This window comes from Carassius gibelio, chromosome B18 (genome assembly GCF_023724105.1).
Source record: "Carassius gibelio isolate Cgi1373 ecotype wild population from Czech Republic chromosome B18, carGib1.2-hapl.c, whole genome shotgun sequence".
Classification (NCBI taxonomy): Eukaryota; Metazoa; Chordata; class Actinopteri; order Cypriniformes; family Cyprinidae; genus Carassius; species Carassius gibelio.
Genome location: NC_068413.1, coordinates 23,566,112 through 23,580,180, shown reverse-complemented (window position 1 = coordinate 23,580,180; position 14,069 = coordinate 23,566,112). Strand labels below are relative to the sequence as shown.

The following is a 14,069-nucleotide window of genomic DNA, read 5'->3' as shown; positions in this document are numbered from 1 at the left end:
GGCACGGTTACATCCGCCCATGTGCGTCAGTCTGAAGCACCTGCGTCACACGCGCATCTCGCATTCATTCATGCAGCGGTGCAGCAAACGACCGATGAGCGCAAAAAAAAAAAAAAAAAAAAAGGTAAGAGATAAGAGAGAGAGGCAAGACGGCACTTTGAAAATAACCAGTTTATGACAATGCAGATTGAACTGCAAATTAAGATTTGACCCGTTTTGGTAATGCCTATTATGCTTTGAGGTAGGCTACACATTCGTTAGATAGATAGATAGATAGATAGATAGATAGATAGATAGATAGATAGATAGATAGATAGATAGATAGATAGATAGATAGATAGATAGATAGATAGATAGATAGATATACTATGAAGACTTGTTATATTAGATTTCATATATGCTTTTATGGATAAAGTGTTATGGAGTAGGCCTATTGATGGATTGATATGGTTTTATAGGTAAAACTTGACAGCAATCTTGACAGCATGAAGGTATTGAAAATGTGTTGCCCAGAAAAAAAAAAAAAAACGGATACAGTTCATTGAACAGACTGACCTTTTATGACACTGATGTCACCATGGGAACTGGCATTTTATGGGCTCTTTGGCAAACGGTCATGAAACACAAAATCAATGACGTAACAACAAAAATGTTAAAAAGTTCTAATATAATAATAAAATAATATATAAAACTTGTGAAAGTGTTCCCATATAATACAATAGGGATAATATTGCAATACACTCATAAAAATAAAGATGCTTCACGGTGCCATAGAAGAACCTTTTTGTTTAAATTATTCCTTTAACATCTTTTCATCCCAGATTATAAAAAGACAAGAAAGAGATGTATTTTTAAGAACCTTTGACTGAATTTTATATTTAAGAGTGTATGTTAGCAGAAAAATATGTAGCAGAACATATGACTAATTTATTTATTTTTTCTATCTTTCTTTCTTTTTTTTTTAATCTTTGCTTGTTTAATTTTGGATGCCTCCTCATTTTTATTTTGTACGCTTAAAAAAAGTTTGTCTGTATTTCTAGTTTTTATTGCATAAATCTAATCTTGATGTATATGCTTATATGACTTTATATGAAAATATAAAGATACATTAAATATGTTATAACATATATAGACTAAATAATTATTTGACATGACTTAGATTACATTGGGAGGTTGTGAGTTGCTCATGACGAATGTGTTCTACGCAGGAGGAGTGTGTTAAACAGCTCATGATTGCCTCTGCAGGTCACACGCATGAGCTGCCTGAGTCAGTGCTTACAGGCTGTCAGGTGACATGTGACCTCAAATAGCTTCATAACCTATCAGGTGTCATGCTGAGAACATTAAGCATCTGATTATTGAGAAATCATTATCAGATTGGCAAATGCACATACAGTAAGATACACCCCTGTTCACAAATTCTGCAAAACATTCTTGAATTTGATTTTATATATATGTCAGTATATATCAGGGTGGGTTTATTTCAAGGTATAGGCCCATATAAAGTCTTATTAAAATTGCTAATTTATATTTTAAAAGGAATGCATGGTGAACATTTGAGTAAATGCCCCAACATAAGTTGCCATAATAGGAATTTCTCATTAACCTATAGACAGTGTTTTTCAGATTTCACGGAATAAGAGAAATGCTTTTTTGAATACCTAAGTCTTGTACTGTAAATTTCACATCTTCTAATATTTAATGTATTTTCTTTAGACATAAGCTAAAATGTTACTAAATGTAGGTCATTTTTTAATTCGGATACATAATTTCATTATAAAACCTAAATATCACTTGAAAGTTTTGCTTTTACTTAAGATAATACATTAATGTTTAATTTAGTTTACATGCTATAAAAGCAATTTTGAAATAATAATAATAATAAAAAAAATCAACACTGAAAATACTATTTTAAACAAAGTATTGTTTCTTCTGTGTAGAGTGTTATCTAGACAAAGCAGGTTTGAACAGAAAAACCTTTATTTTCAACCAATAACACTTGTCTTTGACCTGTCAAACTGTTTGTTTGTGGGTACTGTACTGTACTGTCATATGACAGGTTCTCTTCCCCCACCACAATCTTGTCAAAGCAGATTTACACTGATCTCATATAACAGCAAGGTTTAGTGTTCTATATTCGTCTTAAAAGCACTTTGAGATTTCTTTTGCACATTCAATATTTGCAATATTTCCAGGCATCACCTTTCACCGTGCATGAGTCGATATGCTTCTGTCTGTGTGTGTTTGCAGCAGACAGCTCTACGTCTGTGTGAAAGTGGGACAGAGGTCGTTCGGCTCTTCTCTGGGAGTCTGAACACAACAGGCTCTTTGTTCAGATTCTTCATTAACACTGCTCCACATGTTCTGCCCTGCATCAGTATCTCAGCCTGTGACACCCGTGCATCAGTTTCTGCATCATTAGGAGAACCAGGCTTTTCTTGTCAAAGTAATGCAGATCATATTACAGCCAGTGAGTTGAGAATGCAACGAGACAGCATTAATAAAACAAAACACAAGGCAAGGGTATATTCACAAAGATACAACACAATGAAATAGTTTATAAATATTTGATATACTTACATAGCCTACTCAGAAACCGCTAGTTTAAATTCACAAATAATTACGAAGAAAATAGAGGGATTTTTGATGCGTTTATTATTGGGGTCCAGTAGAGGTCACTAATGTCTTATTTCTACTGGAGGATAAAGGGAAAATAGAAAGACGACGTGGATTCTAACCTCTACCCCAGGGATTATGACACATCGTACTGAAATCTTGAAATATTAAATGTTTTTTATTTTTTCACGATATATATTTTTGCATCTATGATTGCTTGTTGCAATACTGAAATGCTCTTGAGGAAGCTTTAAACTGACTAAACATTCACTACTTTGAAAAAGGCATTTTATTGTATGAGAGGGCTCAGATGGTGTCGATAGAAGCCTATACAATAAAATAGCGTTTCAGTGACATTCAGTGACAAACCGTTACTATCAAGACCAATCCACGTGTTTTAATTATTATTCCTTTTTTATTTTGGAATATTTCTAGTAAATTACAGCCATACAGAACGTTCAGATACAATTTGACAATCAGCGTTAGAATAAAATAACTCTTATTTTGACAGGTTGTCTTTATGTCTTTTGGCAGTAGTCGCGGGAAGTCCGGTTCTTTCGGACAGTTCGTTTCAGTGAACCGGTTCAAAAACGGTTCATCGGTTCTTTCACTCCCTAACGTACGGTTTCACGATTTAATATAAAGTCTATCGTCCCGGGGCGGGATGAAAATACACATTCAAATATATAAAATCAGTAATCATAACATCAGACAGTTAAAACATCATAATCATGATCTGAGAAGTTCACAATTAAGTTTTGCAACTAAGCACCCAAATAGTAACAGGCAGTGATGTGCATACGATAATTTAATTAAATCTTGAAGATATAGAGTAAATACATTAGTTGCAACCGGTTCTTGCCTCCTGAAGGAACCACTCTAATGGCACGCTTGTTCATTATATCATCAGCTCGTGTTCATCAGTTCTATTTATTACAAACTCAGTTTGTGAATGCGTTATCGTAAACTATTACAGGACAGGTATTTCATAAATCATTCCTTTAGGCTATTCCTATTAAACATGGAGTCTTGACTATGGTCCAACATCATCAATTCTCTCTTCACAGCAGTTCAGTCAGTGTATTGTCTGAGTAAATTAATTTCCCCCGGTATATTGATTTATTTCGACTCAGAGGGAGTGTCAGCCACGTTCAAAAATGAATAATTCAAGTAATTTGTGGACTAGTGTTTACTGGAGATACGAATCGTTTCAAAAGATTCAGTTCGATTTGGTGAACTGGTTCAACCGGCTCACTCAGAAGAACCGGTCGAATCGAACGATTCGTTTCGCGAACCGGACATCACAATTACGCGGAAGTGTCCTTTCTTTATTTAGAGTAAAGTTCACGGACGATATTTGACCTGTCAGATATTGTGCCTTAGATTTTAACTTGATCTCCTCCACATCAGCATGTTTGCACTAAAGGCACTAAGGAGTTTTTCTCCTGCGACGAAAAATGTTTATTTGCGGAGTAAACAGGCGTTTAGTGTGACTATGTCGAGGTGAGTCTCATTTGTGCTCAATTTTGTTGTTTTCATTATCTTTTGTGTTATTTGATAGATATGTTTCATCATAATTCGCAGAAATAGTTCATTCTAGTAGTTCTCGTTTTAATTATTTATTTCTCTGATGCATATGAAAAGAAAAATGATGCATTTTTACATATGAACAATATTATATTTTAAATAGTTATTTGTTATTGTTAAAAATCAACAAGAAAACTGATAAGTTAGGTGTTGTCACTAAACATTGGTGTAAAAAAACAAAACAAGAAGTACCTCTGAAAATATATTGTCTTTTAAAATATATTACTGTAAGGCAGCTTAAAAAGGTCCACCAAACAATTGTTATTATTTTTCCTGTTAATTTTCTATAGTAAACGATATGATAATATCAAATACTTCCCTACATTATATATCTGTAATATAATTTATTTTTTCAGTATTACCAATGTTATCAAAAATGCTGAATTTACATTATCATAATGACAAACAAGGAAGGCAGCTATACATTAAATTGTGTGAGAAAAAAAAAATCATAGTTTTGTTGTGTCATCCTGAATGGTTAAAAATAGCTACCAAAAGGGTAAATCAGAGGGTTAATATGTGCATTTTCAAATTACACGGGTGTTTCTTACATGTTTGACATTTTTTGTTTTTTAGAATGAAATTAGAATGCAAATAATAATAAAAAAGTATAATGGTTTTATGCTATTCCATATATGGACAGTTTTGTTTTTTTTATGGTAATGAATATGGTTGAATATATTATTAAATGGTGTGATATATCAGTGGTAATAATATATTAATAATATTTGAAGTACTATAGCAAAGGGGTTAATCTGATTCCCAGAATGCAGCATGCGGATGTCCAGCATGGGGAAACAGCAGCCTTTCGACCAGAAACATCCATGGCCAAGACACTGATGGACATCGGCACCAGACGGATCTTCTCAGAGGAGCATGACCTGTTCCGACAAAATGTGCGGCGATTCTTTCAGGAGGAAGTTGTTCCGTATCACACTCAGTAAGTCACCAGTGTGGTTCATCCCTCTCTTATCCTGAATATAATGTTGTTATAATAGATACTGATGCTGATACTGAATGAAAATGTTTTTAAAAATGTATGCAATGCATATACTCTGTATGCTTCTAGGTGGGAGAAGGCTGGTGAGGTCAGCAGAGAGGTTTGGGAAAAGGCCGGAGAGCATGGATTGCTGGGAATATATACACCCGAGGAGCACGGGGGAATCGGAGGGGACCTCCTGTCTGCTGCTATAGTGTGGGAGGAGCAGTGAGTAGCCCCGCCTTCACCTGTCTGTCATAGAAGCTCCTCCTTTATCTGTCTGATCCTATTCAGAAAAATTCAGAATTTTAAAACCCTCTTTCTATTTCAAATCATGAATGTGAATTTCAATGGGACATCCCATAGGAATTAAAATTTGAGTGGCGGGAAGAGGAATTTATTAAACTGTAATTCAGTAAAAATGAATCATAGTTATAAAACAGGAGTTATGCAATAAAATATAAAATAAATTAATTGAACTGATTGGATATAGACTGAGATATGTTTCATGATCAGTCTTGTCAAAAAAAATTACCAAAGTCATCAAAACGAATTATAATTTTGCTTCCACAAAACACCACAAAATGTCCTCAATAATCTATTGTTAAAGTATGAATAGAAATGTATTACATTTTAATAATAACATGAAATATTGAATAATAGATATAAATAAATGTTTTATTTTAATCAATTCAATCATAATTCTTCTTCGTTAATTCAAATTTGAATTCCAGTTCTATGTTCTGCTTGATGTCTCAGTTCAAATTGAACTGGAATTTAAAATGCATTTCAGTTTGGAATAAAGCACAATGCTGAATGTCTAGAATGTAGGTTTTTCCCTTGGCTTTTTGTGTCTGTGTGTGTAATGTAGTGGGTGTTCTGGCTCTATTTGTGTTGTAGAATGTACTGTAACTGCAGTGGTCCTGGCTTCTCTCTTCACTCTGAGATTGTTATGCCTTATATCAGTCACTATGGCTCTAAGGCTCAGATCGAGCACTATATTCCACAGATGACTGCTGGGAAATGCATCGGGGCCATCGCTATGACAGAGCCTGGAGCCGGCAGGTGGGCTTCAATGCAGGCATGACATTAAAGAAAAAATGATACTTTTAAAGATACAAAGACACTGACTCTCAGGGTGCATCACATTTTCATGCTTGCAGAGTCAAATAGTGTACAGTCATTTGTTTTGTGTCGTCCTGGTTCACGTGTTTAATTTTCTCTCTAAAGTGACCTTCAAGGAGTGAAAACATTTGCAAAAAAAGATGGAACTGACTGGATTCTTAATGGGAGTAAGGTATGCACAATGGCTTCTGATGCCCATAATTTTTTTTATCAGTCAGGAAGTCAATAAAACTGTTTATATAGCATCTATCAAACAAATTCAATGCCAGCATAAATAAATGACTGGCGCAAAATACAAGAAATAAAAAAAGCACAAAAATAGCCTATAATAAAAAGTTAAATCAAATATAAATAAGCGATTATTATGGTAATAAATATAAAAGCCAGACTAAATACGTTTATTTAATTTAGTTTAACTAAAATATACAAGTGTAAAATATATTTTTTTTATTTAAGATTGAAATAGAATTTAATATATTATTCAGCTTAATGCCAATGTAGTAACAAACGAAGTGGGAGTTGCAGAAGATTAAAAATTAAAATCATTAATCTTATGCACCTCTCGCTTCATTTGTTCTTGTTGTTACAGTGGCATTTAGTGTAATAGCTGAATGGGACATCAGACAATATTTTAATTCTGGTGTGTGGAATGGCTAAATGAGAAAAGTTTTGGTTTTAGTTAGCACTCATACAGCACATTTTTTTATAATTCTTTGATTTATTGTATTCTTTGGTAGACTAGAAAGGAGGGCATTACAGTAGTAGTCAAACCAGTTAGTTGTGTAAGTTTGCATCAGTCTCTCCATGTTGCTCAGGGAAAGAAATGTTCTCATTTTAGCAATATTCTTCATGTGATAAATGTTTGCTCCTTGATGTGGCTTAAGTCCTAATATATTTTCTTTAGGGGGCAGATTCACTGTGAAACCTATCCTGATTGACTCTCTTGGTAACTAAAATACAGTTAGCAAGTGAGTCAATCAGTAGCATATACAAATTAAAAAGTAATGGTCTTAAAATTGATCCTTGAGGTACCCCTCATAGTGTTTGAGTTACCATTTATAGATACAAAATAAATACATAATAATAAAATTCTCAGAGATATGAGATAAACTGATAAAAAACAATATCAGGTGTTCACTTAAATAATCGAATATATCAAAAGCCGCACTTATAAGTTTTATATGTCCTCCTGACTGAAATATCTCTAATTTAGTTTTTACATTTAAAAAGGTTCTAGGCTAATTAAAAGTTTCTCAAAAAAAAAAGGAAAGAAAAAAGGGAGATTTTAAATTGTTCTATAATTACCAGGTGTTCAAATATTTCCTTTGTTAGAGATTTTATTAAATCAGTTTTAAAATCAGTGGCAGAATATAGCAAGCTGAGGGCAGTGATGTACTACAGCAAGCTTATCTTCAGAAGCCAATTTTAGCATGCTTGTTTTTCTTGCAGATACTTGATCTTTTTCAAGTCAATAATTTTCTAAATGGTGGTCATAAACTGCATTTATATATATATATATATTCTGTGATGTGCACTTATAATGATGCTAAGATATTTCATCAAAAACAATTATAATTTAAAAATAAATAAATTAATAAGTAACTTAAATAAAGAGTTAATCTTCTGCTGATTAGTTGGGTTAGTTATTTTCAATTGTTTAGAATTTTCTATCACCTTTTGTTAAATCACAGTCTTGTTCTTTGGTCACTTTCTCTCAGGTGTTCATCACTAATGGCTGGATGAGTGGCGTGGTGATTGTAGTTGCTGTAACTAACCGTGAAGCAAAGACAGCAGCTCATGGAATCAGTCTGTTCCTGGTCGACAGCGGCACTAAGGGCTTCCAAAAGGGCCGCAAACTGGAGAAGCTTGGACTTAAAGCTCAGGTTCCCCTTAAAGCTTCCCAAATGCATAAACTAATATATTAATAAATAATAATAATAATAATAGTAACAATAGTAATATATACATACATACATAGTTTGTGTAAGAGTTAACTTAGAATTTCTCTACAAATTAAATGTAGATTATAGTGTAATATAGATTAATAGAGAGGTCTAGTTATAAATCTATTGGGTATTTGTTTCTATGCAGGATACAGCTGAACTATTCTTTGAGGATGTGCGTTTGCCCGCCGAAGCTTTGTTGGGTCAGGTCAATAAGGGATTTTATTACCTGATGAACGAGCTGCCACAGGTATAAGAGTGAGAGAACAAATCTGCTGCTCTCTTTTGAGTTTTCCTATTCTTAATCTTTGATAAAACCGCAACATGTTTAACGGTTTGTGTGTGGGTAGTTGCATGATATTATATATTCCATATAATGTGTTTATAAACACAGTGCTGCTTTTTAGAAGAATGTAGAGAGCATAAATGAGTATTATTTGTATTATTGAGTTAATATTTATTTCTAACAACCTGCTTTAGGACCCAATCAATTCCCTCTCACATATTGTCTCCATCTGTGAAGATCTTTCGTATATGGATTGAATTGTCGGCATAAGATATCAAAATATGAGGGGATTATGATTCTGGGAATTTGAAAAGCTCTACAAATGGGCTCACACCCCATTATAATGACCTATAATATGAATAGGGAGAGATTTACTTCGATGTCTTTCTGCAGGAGCGCCTTCTTATAGCAGTCATGGCTCTTGCCAGCTGCGAGTTCATGTTTGAAGAGTCAAGGAACTATGTGATGCAGCGGAAAGCGTTCGGCAAGACCATCGCTGACCTGCAGGTAAATATAAAGGGGACATGTTAAAGCTTTTATTTAATTTTTTTGCTTTAAAAAAAGAAACTTATTTTTTTTTTACAATCAAAGGTAAGCAAGCAAACATTTCTAACACATTATTCCTAATTTTTGATTATAATTTACATTGTTATGGGAATATATATAAAAAACTACAGACAAATGGTCCCTTTAATTACTAATCAATTAACCATTCAATTTGTGTCATTAAAATACTGTTTTATCTTTTATAAAAGCTCTGCATTATTTGATTTTTCCACGTAAACAATGAAGCTTTTCTATATTAAGCTGTGGATTTGAGATAATGCACTGTTCTCTCATGTCTAATGTAATTTTGACATGAAAAGAAAAGTTTATAATTTTGACCCATACAATGTATTTTTGGTTATTGCTACAACTATACCCGAGCGACTTAAGGTTTTGCGGTCCAGGGTCACATATAAACTTCAGAGGGATTCAGGTTTTAAACACAACAAGCAAGTGCAAATGATTTGGTGAACTTTGACACGTTTTACTTATCTTTAGTTCTTCTGGAGATTAGTATCTGTTCCTGCTTCCTATTTATTACCTTGTTGTCACTGGGCGGCCCGAATTTCTGAACACTTTGTAGGCATTGTTGACATGTAAATGTGAATGGCTATAGTTTTTGATGATAGAAAACTAGCAATTTCAGAACAAGCCACAACTTGATTTTACTGAAATAACTGTTTATATAGTATGGTTGTTTTCATACAAAAAAATTCTTTTTTTTTGGTATGACCTCTTTAAAAAACCTTTTCAGTTAAGTTCCTCACAATTAGTTTCCTCATTTGTTTAGTGTGCTTTTAACCTCACGTAAGGTCACGGCCACACACTCACTTTGTAATTGTATCCCTCCATCCTGTCTGCAGTTTGAGACCGATGCTCGGAGAAATTGAATAAGCTCCATTACGCTGTTCATTTATACATATGGATGAGTGGAATCAGGGAGGGCTAAATCAGGTTTGCACTAATAAAACCTCATTATCATCAGAGCTATAACCGATCATCTAACCCGTCTTTCAGGTGGTGCAGCACAAACTGGCCGAGTTGAAGACCGAAATCTGTGTAGGTCGAGCTTTTATTGACAGCTGCCTTCAGCTCCACAGTGAGAAGAAGCTGGATTCGAGCACAGCGTCGATGGCCAAATACTGGTGAGACTACTGATGGTGAATAAAAAAATCACAGATTCGCGGTAGATAGCGGTGTCTGTTCAGACAGCAGATCGAGGCAGAATCTAGGAAAATGTCATGTTGTGGATTCTAGCTATAATGTGATTTTCTCATGATCCTTGGTTTCGAGACGTTTAAAGATTCTGATGGTTTGCTGATGTGTTTTTTAAATTTGAGTCTAACTGATTGAATCATCCAGAGATCTCGTCTCCCCGCCACATTTATTCTCCTTCAACAAGTCCTTTCACTTAGAAATGCATCACAGTACAAAAGTAATGTCAGTCGCAGCTTCCATTTCATGCTGACTGATTGTGAAAATAATGGCAAATAAAAAATAAGATTTTAAAAAGCGCTACCTGTTTGGATTTGTTTTATGTAAAGCTTCGCATGCCTGATGAAGTCTATAGAAAGCACCGCTTTTCTTGCAACATTTTGCGCTGTTAATGTTATACCAGTTTTGTGTTACAAGGTCTTTTTCTCTTCCTAGGGCCACAGATTTGCAGAATAGAGTTGCTACTCAGTGCCTGCAGCTTCACGGAGGATGGGGCTACATGTGGGAGTATCCGATAGCCAAGTGAGTACCAGTCACTGAGAAGTGTACGATCAGCGCTCATGGGCATTCACACTTGTAACCAGAATACTGTACAAAATATTGATTCTGTGACAATGACGCCTACAAATGAAAATGGTCATGTCGTTTCAAATGAATTTCTTCTAAAACAAAAGGAGGAATTTACATTGTCAGTGCTGCAGGAACGTGATTGCTATGTATTTATACAGATTTTTTGTATTCAGATTAGGTGCATTAATCTGAAAAAGTGCTGCCTTTTCATATGCATTTATAATGCATGCATGTCGTGCATGAAGGCAATAACTTTGACAGAACTTCATAAGCTAGCGGTGCCATCTATTTGTGTAAATTTCTTTTTTAAATATTTTGTATTTTAAAATTTTTAAAATGACGTAATTCGGTGAAAATCATAGTACTTTAAGGATGCTTTCACACTTGGTTCACTTGCCTGGTCTGCACCCGAGTTCGATTGCTCCCCCCTCCCCCTGCCACCGCTGGACTGCGTTCATATTATGTTATTTGAGTCTGAACCACGGTTCGTTTGCGTCATCAAGCCAGCAGCTGTTTACCTCGTCGCTTAGTAACGGCGGAACAGGAGAAGGCGGCAAATGCATAACATTTGCTTTCTACACTTTTATATATTTACATTTTTGAACCGTTAGTTTTGTTTACAAAGCTTCAGTTACATAACAACACTTACGTCTGTCTCACGAATGTACTGCAAATGATCTGAAGAACACTGAAGGTGAACAGAAATGAGACATACAGCTTTCTATTTGCAGCGTCAGTCACGCTTGTCAGGAAAGTGAGTGAAACACACATTTTCATCAGATAATAGTCATTAATAGCGGTTCACTTCCGCGATTTGGTACAATTGCGTTAACACCGGCAGCAACTGTACCAGAGTTCACATGAACCGTACCCCAGACCAACCTTTTTAAAGGCTGACTCTGGTACGGTTCACGGGTGCGCACTCGAGTTCGGAAGACAGCGTTCAAATCATCCAAACGAACATGTCATTCGATCCCGGGTGCACACCAAAAGTTCTAGTGTGAAAGTACCCTAAGGAGCTTGACGGCTTGTTTTTCTTCTCTTACCTTGACTGTTATTCTGGTGTCCAGCAGAGGGCGTGTTTCTCTCAGCTCTGCTCTTTCTCACCACCACAATAACTCCAGCACTTTTTAAATGGAGCTAAAACTGGGTTCATTTGAATGGCCATTTATAGAACACCTTCTGTGGATTGTGAAACACATTTAAATTATTTTATTATTATTTTTCCATGGAAGCTACAGTTTGATTATGATTTCTGATTACTCACTCTGCGGTCTGTTATATATTTGTATATTTTCTTGGCTGCAGATGTACCTTGTGTAGGTGTAAAATGCCTCTTTCATAAGCTCCCGGAATATTCATACATGACCAGTCTTTTTAAATCTGTTATATTGCTTAGTACAATCTAAATATAGCTTTTGGATATGATCTAACTCCAAAACAAGATAAATATATAATAATAATAATACAAAAATAATAATTATATATATATATATATATATATATATATATATATATATATATATATATATATATATACACACACACACACACACACACACACACACACACACACACACGTGTTCCAGAAAATGCAAAATACATTTTTTGGACTATTATGACAATCTTCTTTTCAAATTCTTATTTTTGTAATAAAAGATGAGTACATTTCTTTTCCTCGTTACTTTAATGTAAGACTACTTATATATTATTGAAATTGTGAAGTATTCCTAGATATTTGCAGTGTGTCTCTTCTCTTATGTGTTTCAGTAATGAGAGTGGATTTTTTTTCTTCCTAACGACAATAAGAATTTGAGGGGAAATGTGATTGCCATGAAAATGTCACTGTGTAAAAAATCTTAATGGACCTGAAAATAGGCTTTAATTAATATTATTTGGAGGTGAAATATGACTGGAACATTCTTGAGATTCACCCCAGCCGGATTTTCAATCTTGACTCATAAATAAAATGCATTAGAAACATTTGAATGATTGTCTCATGTGCTCTCTTTCAGAGCCTTCGCCGACTCCAGAGTTCAACCCATCTACGGCGGAACCAACGAGATCATGAAAGAACTCATCTCGCGCAACATCGTTAGTAAAAAATAAATGCAGGGAGTATATTAAAAAAAGATGAGGGTTTGATTTGGTGCCTCTTATTGCTGTAGCTGGAGCTTCACAGGATTGTTGATTAGAAAAATGATCTCAGATGAGTTATTCAATGCATACAAATGTTCATGTCATGTGAAAGTCGGCTTCTATCATATGATGTCTGCAGAGAGAAGGTCTCTTCTGTTTGTGACTCTGCGCTGTATGTATGGATATTTGAAGCTACATTTGCCTTCCAGGTGATCGGTTTGCACCACTAAATGCAGAAAAGTGTAAAGTTCAGTTACTTTTGTAGTGATTTGATTGTCTTGATATGTGAACACCAGCTTTGCATACTAATAAATCTTTATTAAGATATTCCTAAAGATGGCTCTTATGTTCCGTCCTCTAACAATGTGATTCTCTTTTCTTCAAAGACACCGTCAGGATACTAAAAACAGTCTGTGCATTTTAATCATGCACCGTTATGATTGGTGTAAACAAAGAGAGTCTGTCTACGTGCTTGTGTGTGTGTGTGTATGTTCTTGTGTGCTTTATGAGTCTTTGGCTGGATGGTGTGTTCATAGTGAGTCACGGAGCAGAGGTGGGTGGTCTGTGAGAGTTAGTTGGTGGGTGTTATAAAGAGATTAAAACCAGAGTGATCAACTCTCTCTCCATCCCGCCCTCTTTCTGTCATGGGTGTAATTATAGAGCCGTTTTCCTTTTATTCAAAGATATTCAAATAAAGAGGCGCGCTATGTAAGTTCAGAGTAACTATAGATTAGACAGAGGAGAGAAAATCGTCTTTCAAAAGCAAGTTTGACTCGGTCAGAAGATCAAAGGCATGGCTCACAAATGAAGCGTTCTTTTGAGCTTGTGTGTTTCATGAGCCGATCGTAGTGTTTCCAAAAGCATTCGGAAGTCACTAGTTTACGAGGGAGAACAAAATGGAACAAAGCGCAAATACTGGAACAATAACCAAATCAAAAATAACATTTAAGACAGTTGTATGACAGCAATTTAGAAAAACATTGTGATAAGACTATTAAGCAATCATTTATTCATCAATGTACTGTGACGCTTCCAAAATAAAAGTTTTTGTTTACATTATATA

At 34.8% G+C, this 14,069-nt stretch overlaps 1 protein-coding gene across 1 annotated transcript; it reads left to right on the top strand.

The window, feature by feature from the left end:
- The first annotated feature begins 3,918 nt into the window (after positions 1-3,918).
- acadl (acyl-CoA dehydrogenase long chain) lies at positions 3,919-13,341 on the top strand. The gene is made up of 11 exons (XM_052582776.1): positions 3,919-4,119; positions 4,970-5,143; positions 5,273-5,410; positions 6,083-6,247; positions 6,413-6,479; positions 8,026-8,190; positions 8,399-8,500; positions 8,930-9,043; positions 10,100-10,227; positions 10,733-10,819; positions 12,883-13,341. The coding sequence occupies exons 1-11, from the start codon at positions 4,028-4,030 to the stop codon at positions 12,974-12,976; spliced, it is 1,326 nt and encodes a 441-aa protein (XP_052438736.1). The 5' UTR covers positions 3,919-4,027; the 3' UTR covers positions 12,977-13,341.
- The last annotated feature ends 728 nt before the right edge of the window (positions 13,342-14,069 follow it).

Coding starts and splice junctions, on each gene's coding strand:
- acadl (XM_052582776.1), top strand. CDS start 4,028: ATGTTTGCACTAAAGGCACTAAGGAGTTTTTCTCCTGCGACGAAAAAT. Junction 4,120..4,969: donor TTTAGTGTGACTATGTCGAG/GTGAGTCTCATT, acceptor TCTGATTCCCAG/AATGCAGCATGCGGATGTCC. Junction 8,191..8,398: donor AGCTTGGACTTAAAGCTCAG/GTTCCCCTTAAA, acceptor GTTTCTATGCAG/GATACAGCTGAACTATTCTT.